The 14,392-nt window shown below is 50.2% G+C and overlaps 4 protein-coding genes across 4 annotated transcripts; 3 read left to right on the top strand and 1 right to left on the bottom strand.

Moving 5' to 3' along the window:
* Positions 1–903: 903 nt before the first annotated feature.
* Positions 904–4,378, top strand: LTR84_006069 (uncharacterized protein; the record flags this gene model as incomplete). The annotated part of the gene is made up of 3 exons (XM_064849632.1): positions 904–1,078; positions 1,128–1,740; positions 2,383–4,378. 3 exons carry the CDS (start codon positions 904–906, stop codon positions 4,376–4,378), a joined length of 2,784 nt encoding a protein of 927 aa, XP_064703387.1.
* Positions 4,379–5,683: 1,305 nt separating this feature from the next.
* On the top strand, positions 5,684–6,616 carry LTR84_006068 (uncharacterized protein; the record flags this gene model as incomplete). The annotated part of the gene is made up of 2 exons (XM_064849631.1): positions 5,684–5,769; positions 5,899–6,616. The coding sequence occupies 2 exons, from the start codon at positions 5,684–5,686 to the stop codon at positions 6,614–6,616; spliced, it is 804 nt and encodes a 267-aa protein (XP_064703386.1).
* A 390-nt stretch (positions 6,617–7,006) lies between these two features.
* LTR84_006067 (uncharacterized protein) lies at positions 7,007–8,788 on the bottom strand (the record flags this gene model as incomplete). The annotated part of the gene is made up of 1 exon (XM_064849630.1): positions 7,007–8,788. The coding sequence occupies one exon, from the start codon at positions 8,786–8,788 to the stop codon at positions 7,007–7,009; it is 1,782 nt and encodes a 593-aa protein (XP_064703385.1).
* A 502-nt stretch (positions 8,789–9,290) lies between these two features.
* LTR84_006066 (uncharacterized protein) lies at positions 9,291–11,244 on the top strand (the record flags this gene model as incomplete). Its single annotated transcript, XM_064849629.1, has 3 exons — positions 9,291–9,312; positions 9,365–9,648; positions 9,718–11,244. 3 exons carry the CDS (start codon positions 9,291–9,293, stop codon positions 11,242–11,244), a joined length of 1,833 nt encoding a protein of 610 aa, XP_064703384.1.
* Positions 11,245–14,392: the final 3,148 nt, after the last annotated feature.

Genomic DNA, 14,392 nt, shown 5'->3' with positions numbered 1-14,392 from the left:
CAACCTATATTTATCTCTTAAGATGTCTGCATTCCCAAAAATGTCAACAATTCCCTGCAAACTTGATCCGATCACCTTATCGTGGCCAATCCATTTCTGGTGTAGCCGGGTTTTCTCGTATTCCAGGTGTCGATCGGCACAAAGTTCCAGGTGTGACTGCCCCCAGTTGTCCAGGCGGGACTTCAGGAGAGATAGCTTTAGGCATGCCAGGTTGTAATCTGATTCGTAGTCTCTGCTCAATTCGAAGTATTCCAGGCACTCAACGCATGTTGTGAATAGTGAGGCTAACGCGACTGTCCCAAGTGCAAGTCCGACAGCTTCTGCCATGGAAGATGTGTCAGGCAGGGAAGGATGAAGGCCATGAGTGATTTCATCAAAGTTGGACCTCAAGTTTCGACAGCGAAGTTGCAGATGCTTGACTTCTAGTACGGAGCATGCTTAGCAACACTGCCACGCTTTGCACTCTGCTTGCTTTAGATTTGACCGGTGGAGTTGTGGTACTCTGGGATTTGCGAGGGTGTCCAAGGGTGCCCGGGGTGTCAGTGGTCGAGATGCGAGAAGGCAAATGGTACAGCATGTGCCCACATTTGATTGGACTGCGCTGAATCGCTAGGCAACCTCTGAGCACTCTTCCTGCAACCAGGTTCCAATGGGGCACTGAAGGCGATAGCAGCCAGCCGCATCCTTCAAATACCGCCCTTCTGGTGTTGGTCACGCTGCAAGGCATTGTGCAACTGCGCAGGGCTGAGACTGTAGAGTGATTCGAAAACTTCAATTACTCTTCGAACCAAGTAGCGACATCGTTCTCGGCAAACCGGCATGTCGATGTGGCAAGTGCTGGTTGCACAGACGCAAATACGACTGGTGACGAGAGGGTAGCAGGAGGGCTGCCGTTGGTGCCATATGCCACAGAGCGATCATCGCAGCAACCTGAACATCTCCTTCAGCATTGGTGAACGCAATCATAGCATCACTCAAGCCGATGGTAACTCTCGTCCGTTCCAGGGCCAAACCTTCCCTGCAGCACCAAGTGCGATGACCCGTACCCGAGAGGGATCCAGTGAAGGCTCAGGATCAGGTATGGAAGATGAACCACAATGCTAGCGACGAATATCCCGGCTAACAAGGTCTTTTCGCGCGTCAAGTAGCCAGAACACCGGGAGAGGCATTCCCGACGGGCGCGATCACCAATGGACGGTCCCCTTACGGAACTGAACTTGAGCAGAAGCACGCTGAATTGGCTGAACAGGCTGTAACATTTCAGGTGGAGGTCACAACGCGGCCGGGGAAAAAAGGCGAGAAGTCGTCTGAAGTCGATGAAACGTGTGAGCCCGATGAGAAACACTACGGCGATGCCCGAAAGTGTAATTTCCGAGTGGGCGAACTTTACAGGATCTGGCATCCCTACAACATCGATGTACACCTCAATACCTTCTTGGTAGAGAAGATCATTGGGACCAGTATGTCTTGCCTTAAACTCGAGCATCGCTCTCCTGTCGAGGTGGATCGGAAATTCGAATCCACACATGTGAAGCTCAGGGTCGAGAGCTACGTCTCAGGCTCATACAACCATCGGCGATCATCCAGCCGTTTGCGTGCCAGGCAGCAGCAAGAAGGGCTGGAGCCACAAGAGTTTACCATGGCTACAGTTTATATGGGAAAGCAGCAGCGTATGAAAGACGACTGCTACATTGATGTTACCGGGTCCTGGAACATTGACTGGCAATCAGAGTACTACCGGTTCGTCTATTGTGGCGAGCTTGAGAGAGACTCGATTCTAAACATTCAGGAAATACATGAGGACTGGAGAAGCGGGTCAAAGTGATGGAACTTGATTGTTGCGCTTGGCCCAAGGTCAAATATCTCAAATGACTACCAGGTAGATAGACACCCAGACGTTCCCAGCTTAGGAACCCAGGTATGTTTCTACCAAGGTATCTAAAGGGGGAATCACTGTCTCTTATGTATAAAGATCCATATCATGAAAGAAAGCTACATACCTACCCCGGGCGAAGGTACCTTGAGTAGGTAATTACTGTACGGAAATAATTTTCAATGCCTTCAATGAAGGCGTTCCAACTTCGTCCTCAACATCAGGGCATTAAATATTGCCTCCGGGGAGGTATGAAAAGCCGCCGATGTTTATCCGGCCGCAAATTCCCCAAATGTCAAGCCCTGGGTACTATTGAACGCTCAATATTTCTCATCATATCATGAAGCCTCTTAACAGGCCCGTAGGCCTCATTTACTGGGGCCATAGTCCTCGTACGAGATCGCACCTCCATCAGCGTCGCTTCTTTGCTGCGGTGGCGGATGCTCACCGGTAAACCCTCTCCCTCATACACCTTTGCATACTCTGGCGCAGGCACTAACCCACCACAGGCCGTACGATGTGGTCGTCATCGGCGGTGGCCATGCGGGCACCGAAGCGAGTGCTGCCGCCGCCAGATCTGGTGCTCGAACAGCACTCGTCACTCCCTCGTTGTCGAATCTCGGGGTTTGTTCCTGTAATCCTAGTCTCGGTGGCATAGGCAAGGGAACAATGATCCGCGAGATCGATGCTTTGGATGGCGTCGCTGGCCGAATCACTGACAAGGCGGGAATACAATTTCGAATGTTGAATCGAAGGAAAGGACCTGCGGTCTGGGGACCAAGAGCGCAGATTGATCGAGATCTGTACAAGAGATATATGCGGGAAGAGATACTCTCTACGCCGAATCTGAGTGTTCTTGAGGGCAAAGTGGGAGATATAATAGTCTCGAAGGACAACATAGGGCCTGAAGACAATGTCTCGCAGGGCAGCATCACCGGTGTCCGCCTCGAGGATGGGCAGATCATTCCCACGTCGCAGGTGGTGATCACGACAGGCACGTTTTTGGGCGGAGAGATTCACATCGGCATGGAGGCGTATCCATCAGGACGGATGGGTGAAGCGGCAACATTTGGACTCAGCAAGTCCTTACGAAGTGCGGGATTCACATTGGGAAGATTGAAAACTGGAACACCACCACGTTTGGACCGAGACACCATCGACTTTCGCCGTCTCGAGATCCAGCCTGGAGACTCTCCACCACATCCCTTCTCGTATCTCAACGACACTGTGGATATCGGGGACGAGGGCCAATTGAATTGCTGGTTGACCTACACGAACCCTGCATCGCACGACATCATCCGTGCGAATCTCGACAAAACGATACATATTCGAGAGACAGTGAGAGGTCCTCGATATTGTCCATCATTAGAATCCAAGATTATCAAATTCGCGCATAAATCAAGACATCAGATTTGGCTGGAGCCAGAAGGAATGGAACCTAACAATGTTATTTACCCAAATGGCATGAGCATGACGGTGCCCGCAGATGCACAATATGCCATGCTGAAAACAATCGTTGGGCTCGAGAATGTCAAGATGCTCCAAGCCGGCTATGGGGTAGAATACGACTACATCGACCCGCGGAACTTGTTTGCCACTCTGGAAACCAAACTTATCAAAGGTCTGTTCCTTGCAGGTCAAATCAATGGTACTACAGGATACGAGGAAGCAGCCGCCCAGGGAATCGTGGCCGGAATTAATGCTGGCCTGGCAGCGCAGGGTAAAGAGCCATTCACACTTTCTCGCGCGGATGCCTTCATCGGCATTCTCATCGATGATCTAATCACGAAAGGTGTTTCAGAGCCATATCGAATGTTCACCAGTCGTAGCGAGTACCGCTTGAGCTGCAGATCAGACAACGCAGATTTGAGATTGACTGAAAAGGGTCGCAGCGCTGGCATTGTGGGGGATAAGCGCTGGAACCACTTCACAACCATCCGCAGCGAGATGGTCGACTTGCAGAAGAAACTCGAAGAGATCAAACTGTCGAGTCAAGGATGGCAGAAGCTGGGAGTGAATGTCCGAACTGATTCGACACTGCGAAGTGCGTTCGAAGTCCTTCGGATGCAGGATTCGGACGTCGATAGCATTGCCAGAGTTACGCCTGAACTGGCGGGCACCACATCCAATTACTCCGTCACAATCAAAAGACGCGTGGAGATTGAGAGCCGCTATGCACCCTACGTTAGCAGGCAGCAGAAAACAGCGGATTCATTCATACGGGAAGAGGAGCTTTCGTTGCCCGTCGGTCTTGACTATGACAGAATCTATGGGCTGAGTATTGCCGAGAAGGAGACTCTGAAACTCGTCCGGCCCACGAGCATCGGTATGGCGAGACGAGTCGAGGGTGTGACGCCTAGTGGAGCGTTGAGATTGCTTCACCATGTTCGCCGAGGCACAAATACGATGGCCAGCGCTTCCGAATCAACGGCTCCTGGAGACGAACTATTGAATGCTGAACGAGAAGAAGCCGAGGGGGCGATTGGTGCTGTGGGTGGTACTTGATTGCCATCTTCCCCATACGAACATGCGAAAGATCCAAAAAGTTTCACAGAAGGAAAGGAGAAATCCCCCACAAGAGTTACTGAACCACAAAACAACAAATTGATAGTCGAGAGGAAGCTCAGATGAGCGTCCTTATCCCTGTTATGAAGGACAGAATGCACTACCAAGTTTCTGTTTCTGCTGAGCAACTCAAACACAAAGTATAGGCATGGCACACCTACCAACCACAGCTGACAATGCCATACCACGTATGATTGTCAGAAGGTATGTCCCGATGTACCCTCCCTACGGACGGGTATTCGTGAGTTCACTACGCTTGAACAACTATTGAGCGTGATTTTACGAGGTGACTCTCCTCGTGGAATCATATGGAGACCTTGTTTGGGTTCTTTAAGCTCAGGCCGCTGAAGGCATGTACTGACGCTGTGAAGGGCATTCGAGAGGAGGATGTTGGTATCTACCCAGCTGGTCCCTGTTCGTCTCATGATATACTCCCTTGTCATAGCGATTGGCATTGACGGGACTGAGCAAGCCTGAGCAACTACTAAAAGCTCGTCTACTCTCGTTATCTGTATATGTATAATATGTAACAATGCAATAAAACCTATTACAAGGAGATAAACCTGTGAATTTTGAGCCTGCGCATTCTTCATATCACGTGCTGGGCATTTATCTGTCTCAGCACGCTGAGTCATCCATCAACGCGTCGAGAACCCCTGACGTAACGTACCGAGCATCCCAAATAAGCGAACTCAGGCACCTCACGCGAGCTTCAAGCAGGAGTAGTGGCATCAAGCACAGCGATATTGAAGTTCTCGATCAATTTTGAATCATTACCATTAGTAGTTTACAACACCTCTCTCTTAACATACGCGCCCTTTGCAGTCTTTATTTTTCTTCAGCTAAAGGAACTCTTTAAGGACAGGGGTTTTCAAAGATTTCGAGACCAAACAAACTGGGGAGAAAGGGACTTAACAAAAAGAGGATGCAATGTCGATGATGATGGGCTCCAGCGCCCAGACACAGTTCGTCGGTATGAGAATACGGCATGGCTGCTGCTCTGCATTGAGACCATCGAGCTCACCGCTACCGCGATCAAGACATACGAGAACTTTGATGACTTCGCTACTGGCCCAGCGGCAAGGACCATCGTTGGAGAGCATGAATGGCTTGCATTCGATATCAGACTCTACGGGAAGAAGTCGACCTTCCATGTGGACTGGAATCAGTCCCTTGGCGAAATCGGTGGCGCCAGGGCTGATGTTGGCTTCCTGGGGCTTGAGTCGCTGCTTTTCACGGCTCGCGATGACCAGGGCTAGCACCAGACATAGCCTCAGATATGCCTCGACGGAATCGAAACCCGAGTTGGCAGAGGGAGTAGAGGAGAAAAGGTACGTTCTTGATCGACTCACGTTCACGGGCATTTATGACACTTCCCTCACCTGGATTGAGAAATCTCCTTCCTATCTCCCTTCCGTACCACCATAGTATACCACAATTACCGCTAACAGCAAAAACAGCACAACGACGTCCAAGATCCTACAAAAACTCCCCAAGCTGCCCAGTCCGACCAGACACGAAAACATCTACACACTGCCCAACTTCCTCACCTTCACACGGCTCCTGGCCGCCCCAGCGGTAGGATACTGCATCCTGCACTCACAGCCGGTGGCGGCGATCGCACTGTTCTTCTACGCGGGGGTGACGGACGCGGTCGACGGGTATCTGGCGCGGAAGTACCACTCGGAGACGGTGGTCGGGACGGTGATCGACCCGATGGCGGACAAAGCGCTGATGACCATCACGGTGGTGTGCCTGACGATCGAATCGATCCTGCCACTGTGGCTGAGCGTGGTGATCCTCGGGCGCGACGTCGCCCTCGCCATCTCCGCCATCTACTTCCGCTGGATCAGCCTGCCGCCCCCCAAGACTTTCGCCCGCTACTGGGACTTCAGCCTGCCGAGCGCCGAGGTGCGTCCCACGGAGATCAGTAAGATCAACACGCTGCTGCAGCTGTTGCTCGTCGGGAATGCCATGTTGTTGCCCGTGTTGCCGGAGGCGTTGGTTGTCGCGGGGAACTTAACCGGGGTGTTTGAGGGCTGGTGTTATTTGGTCGCCGGCACGACGCTGTGGAGCGGTTTGAGTTATGTGGGGAATCGGGATGCCGTCAAGATCTTGAGCCGTGAGGAGGGTGAGGAGAGGAAGCGGAAGTTGGTGGAAGGCGCGGCCAAAGGCTGAGCGATCGATGGATTGAGGCACCGTGGGTAAATCGTGTGCGTGGGAGTTGGATCGCCCGCAAGGTATAGCAAAAGAACTGGGACGATACAGTTGTACATTATTTCTTACAAGGCTCCTGCGTAAGCAGAAGTCCGTGTCGAAGATACTGGGTGGTGTAAAAGACTGCTGCAATCATCATAAATGAGCCTTGAAAGTAACACTATCAAAAATGTTCATAGATTCTCCATCGGTGTTCATTAATTCATTCTTGATCAGAGAAACGATTAGTAGTCTCCTGTTCTAGATTGGTATAGCCATCATGGCTTCCCTGATCTCTGGTGGTAGAGGGAATAGTCATGGGATTAAACATCATGTTGACTTCTATCAAAAATGGTATTCTGGCCGAAGTCTTCACCTTCCAACGGCTCTACCTAGCCGACCTTGAGCTGTAGCAGGTGCTTGATCCGGCCAAGAACCCACCGCGTCATCGACCTCTTGAAGGAATATTTCCGAATTTACGACATTAGTCCCTCCAAGGACAACTCGCACTCCAGGGACTGATGCATTAACTTGTGTCACGATCCGAGCCTCTTCATAAGTGACACCACCGACCATGAAGATAATAATATCTTGCGGCTTGTCCCTTGTATGTCCCATTCCCTCGAGGAATGGATACTGCAATTCTTTCAGACGACCTTTAATGAGATTTTGTAGGGTCAACTCCAATCGTGGAGAATGCTGAGTATAGACATTTTCAACACCCTTCAAGTTGAGATTCCTGCGGAAGTTTGAAAAGGGAGAGCTGGCAGCATCGAAAGCAAAGAGGTCACTGAAACCACCTCCAACTGGGGCAGGTTGTAGTGAATGATGATAGGCAAGCACTTTAGGGATAATGGAGAGTTTGTTGGGACTAATATCCGCGACAGTAGTGAGCAGGTCGAGAAGCACAGGAAGAGCATTGTTTTGATTTCGTTCATAGCGGATGGCGTATAAAGCGACGAGCCGAATCTTGTTGTCGGGGGTTATAGATGGGTTTTGGATGTGCTTCTGTAAGGTTTTCAGGTCATTGGCATGATTATCATTACAGACCAGACTCTGTTCAAGTTCCGAAACATCCAGTAGTTGATCAGCTGAGACACGCCGACTTAGTTCGCTGACAAGGGTGACATGTTTGGAGACATTTCCGGATAATTTGCGGAATTCAGGATAGTCCTCGACGAAACGCTTCATATCAGCAATGCTCTCTATTTGAGCGTTGGATTTTGTGCGGGATTGATATTGATCAACATATTCCTTGATATTGCCTCCAAGATCACCGAAATTTTGGTACATATTCTTTTTGAAGAAAGGGTCCTGATCTTGACTGAGAACAATCTCTCTTAGTTCCGGTCTTATATCCGGTACCACAGATAGGTCTACGCGACCATTGTGGATGCCTAAAAGTTCATGAACTTGAGCTTGGTACGTCCACTGAGTGAGAAGAGGAGTTATAGGGTCGTCGCGTCGGTCGAGGATCAAGAGGATTGGAGGGGTGTCGGTTTTTCGAAAACCAAACAACTGTTCTTCTTGAGTGATCTGATAACGTACTTCTGTGGCCAGCTTTTTGGCCATAAGGCTGTTCTTCTCGTACCGTATCAGAGGATTCTTCTTGAGAGACAGGAGTAAGGCAATGACACCTTCGGTAGTCCTCTGAAGGGCGTCAGTGTTCCAGATATCAGGGCTGTGACTCCATAAGCGTTGGGTCGGGAAGCCTAGATTCAGGGTCATCAGGTCAGGGTTGACAACGATGTAATCGGCAAAATATTCCTGAACAGCCTTGACGACTTCATGATCATCTGCCTCGGCCAGTCTTTCCAGAGTGGACTTCTTTATAATGTTGGAGAAGTATAATTGGTATTCCCCATACTTTGGATCTCGGAGTTCATCAATGAGGAATTGAATAGAATCGGGTGAAGGACGAACAAAGACTAGACATCGGAGGTGACGCATTCGCTCACGGGATGACTCGAGTCTTTCAACGAGGAAGACGTCATGTTTCAAGAGAGCAGACTGGGTGATGGCAGTCGAGACGATTGAGACAGTGGCAGAGTCGAGGAGTAAGATCTTGAGCTTTTGACTCTGGGATGAAGCTGCACCTTCACCTACGCCAGCTATCTTGGAGACGTAATTCTGGACGGCTGAGGCTACATCCATGGTCTCAGTGGGATCGCGCAGGGTAGGCTCAAGATGAGCAAGGCGTTCAATTCATTGCGTGGAGGGAGACGAGAGGGTGACAGTGAGAGACAGGGTGGTCTGGTCGTGCAACAGGCGACACTCGAAATAAGTGTGGGCGAGAGTTTTGGGGAATAAGAGTCGATAGAAGTAGGGATTGTTGAGTATCAAGTGTCAGGACATGTCGCGGTGAGCGCACTGCAGGTGCACAATTGATGTTAGTGTTGGTGTTGTTGATGTTGTTGTAGGGAGGCACCCAGATAGCACCGCAGGACGAGCGGTGCATGGTCGTGCCTTCTCCATACAAAAAGTGGCATCTCCGCACGTTCCTTCCTCAGCCTATTTCATCATCGACCACCACCTCGTCACCCACTGGCATGTGGACGACCACCCACAGCTTCTTTCACCCTTTCCTTCTTCTCACTTCCTTTCCTTCTCTACAGCCTCTCTTCAGCGCCCTTGGAGCGTCTGAAGTCTGTTCAAGATGATTCCCGGAATCGATTATCGTATGTGGGGTCCCACCCATCGAGTAGTATCCCACTAACACCACCAACCCAGCATTTCAGTATGTCGCCAAAGCCATAGGAGCATCTACCGACGAGATCAAGTTGATATTCAGCTTTCTCATGAGCTATCCGCTTGCTGGCCTTCTCAAGCGTATTCCTGATCAAAAACCTAACCAGAAGAATATTTTCATCGTCGCGGTCAGTCTCTTTTATTTCATTGGCCTCTTCGATCTCTATGATGGCCTTCGCACCTTTCTTTATAGTGCAGTTGGTACATATGCCATTGCCTACTATGTTGATGGGAGTCTGATGCCTTGGATCGTGTTTTTCTACCTGGTAAGATTCATCCACCATTGACCGCCACTCGGCTTTCCCAAGAGTATTGTACTAACCTCAATTCTAAAGATGGCCTATATGTCTTGGTCCCACATCGTCCGCCAGCGCCTCAACGATCCCTCTGTTGTGGACATCACGGGGGGTCAAATGATCCTGGTCATCAAGCTGAGCTCATTTGCTTGGAATGTTCACGACGGCCGTCTCAAGCCCGACCTGATGACCGACAGCCAGAAAGATCGGGCCATCTATGAAATGCCCGATTTCTTGGATTATGCTGGCTACGTCTTTTTCTTTCCCTCAGTCTGGACCGGCCCTGCCTTTGATTATGTCGACTACAAACGCTGGTTGCAAACAACCATGTTCGAAATTCCTGAAGGTTCAAAAGCACCCCCCACTCGATCAAACAGGCGTATTCCTCGCTCAGGTACGCCTGCCACAAAGAAAGCCATCATTGGCTTGCTCTGGATCGGTCTCTATGTCCAATTCTCCGGCTTATACACCACCAACCTACTCCTTTCCGACGATTATTTGAAGTACTCATTTTTCCGTCGTGTTTGGCTGCTATACATGCTTGGTTTCACTTCCCGCCTGAAATACTACGGTGTATGGACATTGACCGAAGGAGCTTGTATTCTCTCCGGATTGGGTTATAATGGTCTCGACCCCAAGACAGGCAAAGCATTGTGGAACCGACTCGAGAACGTCAATGCTTGGGAGATCGAAACTGCCCAGAATTCGAGAGCGTATCTGGATGGCTGGAACAAAAACACCAACAAATGGCTCCGAAATTATGTTTATCTGCGTGTCACACCAAAGGGAAAGAAACCTGGCTTCCGCGCCACTCTTGCCACTTTTATCACTTCAGCTTTCTGGCACGGCTTCTACCCAGGATATTACCTCACATTCCTGATGGGAGCTTTCATTCAGACTGTCGCGAAGAATTTCCGTCGCTATGTTCGCCCCTTCTTCCTCGTTCCCGACGGTTCAAAACCAACAAAGTACAAAATCTACTATGATATTGCCAGCTATGTCATTACTCAACTAGCCTTTTGCTTCACCACAGCTCCCTTCGTTATTCTGGGGTTCACCGACAGTCTAGTTGTCTGGGCCAGGGTCTACTTTTATGCCATTGTCGGTATCATTGTTTCTGTGGCTTTCTTCTCCTCCCCTGCCAAGAAGATTCTCGTCAAGAAGCTCGACAAACGGAACCACCCCCACGTTCGGAAGACTTTGTCTCAAGAAACAAATTATCCACCAAGTCTTGGACTCCCCAGCGATCCCGGAAGGGAGATCGATGAGGCCATTGACGAGATCAAACAAGAAGTTGATGCCCGGCGTAGGCGTGGCAGTACCGTCACAATGCCATCTGGTGAGGGCCTCAAACGAGCCATTGAGCAAAAAATCGGGCGAAAATTGGAATTTGGTTCCGGTCCTGGTCAAACACTAGTCGATGCCAAAGCTGAAAGCATTGCCAGCGGTGCCTCTACTGCTGGAGCAAAGGCAAGAAAACAACAAAGTGATATCGCAGGTGCTGGCATCACTCCAAATCTGAATCCTGATCAAATCCTGAAAGGAAGGAATGCTATCAACAAGTGAAAGCTATCACCAATCGGAGGTATAGTCGCTTGGACTTTGATGAAGTCAATGACACGGGGTGTGTTCTGGTCTTGAACCCCAGCTGGTCGATCTTTGGCGTCGACACTGAGAACCGACTGCTTGGTGTACATGTAATAATACCTGCACCCACCTGGTCAAATCGCCGGGCAGACTGAATTCAAAAGACGAATTTAGTCTTTGGCAACAAGCGGAATTGAGAGAGGGCCGACCCGAACCCACTTCCATGATATGGGGTCAAGGTTGCCTGGTGGACCCGAAGCTTGTCGCAACATAAGTTGCACGACGGGTCATCCAAGTGATGGAAGTCAATGCCTTCCAGTGCACATGTGGACAGGAACGCACGACGAAATTTTATGGGCGATTTGATGCGAGACTGTGATGAGAAATGTCTTATGAGAAATTAGATCAATGTCAGCAGCAAGTCTCCGACCAACAAATTTGCTCCGATATCTTCGCTCAATCACTTTGGTGGTTCTACTTGGGTTTCTCTATGGATGTCGGTCTTGGCCGTCATTGAACTTACTGCCATCACGTATACCACAGCGCTAATAGCGTCACCCTCCATACATCAATCTCTCAGACGGGGTGATTTCGATGTGACTCGTGCCTCTGCGATAGATAGTTGCCCATGATTTTCCCACCAAGCTACGAAAATGACAATCTACCTCCGCCCTCGTCACACAAAGGGGCGAAAGCAGGTGAGAATTCTCTAAGACCCAAAGGTAAAGGATGGTCACGACCTACCTTGCTCCTCACCTTTTCTTTACACAGCTTGACGACGGCACAAGACTCTCCTGTCCTGCCCTGCCCTGCGCGGTGTGATGTGATGTGGCATTGATGAGATACCCCACATCCATTCTTCGACTCAACCATGTCTGGATTCCTGCAGGGGTCATCCCAATTCTTTTGCTGCGCGTGCAAGCCCCAACGAGCCATCGGCAATTATGCATGCGCACGGCGTCTTCCTGCTCCTTCCTCCTTTTGTCATTCCTGATGTCCTTTTCTCTTTTGGTTCTTTTTCCTGGATTCTGGGTCTGTCTGTCCGCCCCTTTTCTTTTAGTCGATCGTCTACTCGGTTCCGTCGGAGCCGGATCGCTGTGCGTAACGTCGATCCTGGGTAGATGGATGGTGGTTGAAGAGGGGAAACAAGATATTGACGAATGAGGGTAATGGGGTATTCGTGTGTCTTCGTCTTCGTCTTCGTCTTCGTCTGCGGCTGTGTCTTGTAGCGAGTGGTCTACATCGAACAACGCACACCGCACACTGCACATCGCAGAGTGCAGAGTGCATAGCGCGTCGTCAGTCAATGATTCATCATGTGCGCCTGTGGCGTGCCCGCTTCATCACCATCCAAGTACAACTGCGGTGTCGTGTAAACGGACAGCTCTGCGTGGGTTTTTCCAAGGGAGACTGGTCCGAAGCTCTATTCCAATAACAATGGGCAGCACAGAGATGAAGTCCTTTCGTGACGTGCTGTATTGACGCCACACGGTTTCTTTTTCCTCCCTGCATAGCATCCAGGGATGGTCTCTGCATGCTGCACTCGGCGTTTTCTGGCCTGACTTGACGGGCACTGCTCGCAGAGATTTCGACTTCCAGCCTTCGAGAGCGTTAGCTTTCTAGGCCCGATCGGAACCGGATCGCCATCGTATAGTGTATATTGTATAAATCGGTGACCTATTGTACGATCGACGGGATGCGCAGATTCGTATTGGAACAGGAACCTAGTAGTACAGCCCTAAGGAGACATGTGTGTTGGGCAGTTAGTGACTCGACCAGCTCTCTTAAGAGCGCGGCTGGGATTTTGGGAGGAAGGTCTCGGTAAAGAGTCCGGCGTATTGTTGAATTTTGATGGCAAGGAAGGGATCAGAGCAACGGCCTAGTCGCAGAGGTGCATGTTTTTTGGATCCTTCAAGCATAGAGCCTACAGCCTACAAGTAGGACCAAATGTTTGGAGGCAAAAAGGCAAGTCTCTTTCAGAAGCAAGACGAGCAGATTGATTCTTCCTAACTTCGTATCGAGGAATGAGAGCAATCAGAAGCGAGCGCTTATTGGGACTCCGGACGAGATGAGTTGGTGATGAGGTCCAAGAGTGTTTTTGTTGCAGATTGGTTCACGAGGTGACTTGGGTGCGCACTGCACTGCCATTTGTTGAGCCGGACCCTGGAAGTTAACTCCTGGCGACCTGCTTTGAACAGGCAGGCGAATCCTTGCCTGCCAGTACGGAAAGCAACCGGCGGGGGACTGTGGAATCTAGGGGCCCGGAGAGATTTAGCTGTTGGGCCTGGTGAAGACTTGGAGGTACAGGAAAACACGGGCTATCAGTTCCACGGGAGTCAAGAGGGTTTAGAATAAAGTCATCTTCCCATGTCTCTTTCTCCCTCGATCAATCATCATGATCCACTGGAGTACTCCGTTAGGAACTACATACGTGACGGATGCAATAATGATAATCAATCCTACCGCTCTTTCTTCGTCCGTGCACGTGGTTTGGCGGACACGGCAATCCGAATTTTCGGAAGGGTCGCAATTTCCGATCACTTGATCATGGTGTTCACTTGAAAGGAGCACGTTGCATTCTCCCGGTGTTGATCCTTGTGCAGAATCATTTGGTAGTATCACTGCATGGACATAGATCAGCCACGGCTGGTTTCCGGAGAGTAGGGCACACATGGCTAGAAGTGCCTTTTGTCGACGGCATATTTGACTGAGTGAGCACGAAACAATCCGAGGGTTGAGGAATAGACCACATTAGACATACTTCGACATGTATCTGCTTACAGGCAGTGTAATTGGGGACAAGTGCTGACATGGAGAGGCAATCGATCTTTCCTCCACCCCTGGGATGCCAACTCGGGATCAGCTCGTATTTATCATTTTCATGCATTGTTTGTTCATGCAAGAGGCTCTAAGAGGGGTGCTGGGCCAAGTCTCACAGAGTGCGGGGAGCATGTGCGGAAGCAGGAAACTTCACATCTTGAATCTCCGCGGGGGTTCGGTAGACTTTCCACCAGAGTCAATCGTTTACCCGTCCTCGCAATGCGAGATAGTGTTTTCTGTTTTGCATAGGGCTGAAGGAAGCTTTGGAATTGTCTGTGAAGGTTACGCAGTGGGTTTTTCGAGATGG

This window comes from Exophiala bonariae (assembly GCF_035927105.1).
Source record: "Exophiala bonariae strain CCFEE 5792 chromosome Unknown scaffold_23, whole genome shotgun sequence".
Taxonomy (NCBI): Eukaryota; Fungi; Ascomycota; class Eurotiomycetes; order Chaetothyriales; family Herpotrichiellaceae; genus Exophiala; species Exophiala bonariae.
Note: the sequence above shows the minus strand (reverse complement) of the source record. Positions and strands in the feature narration are given on the sequence as shown.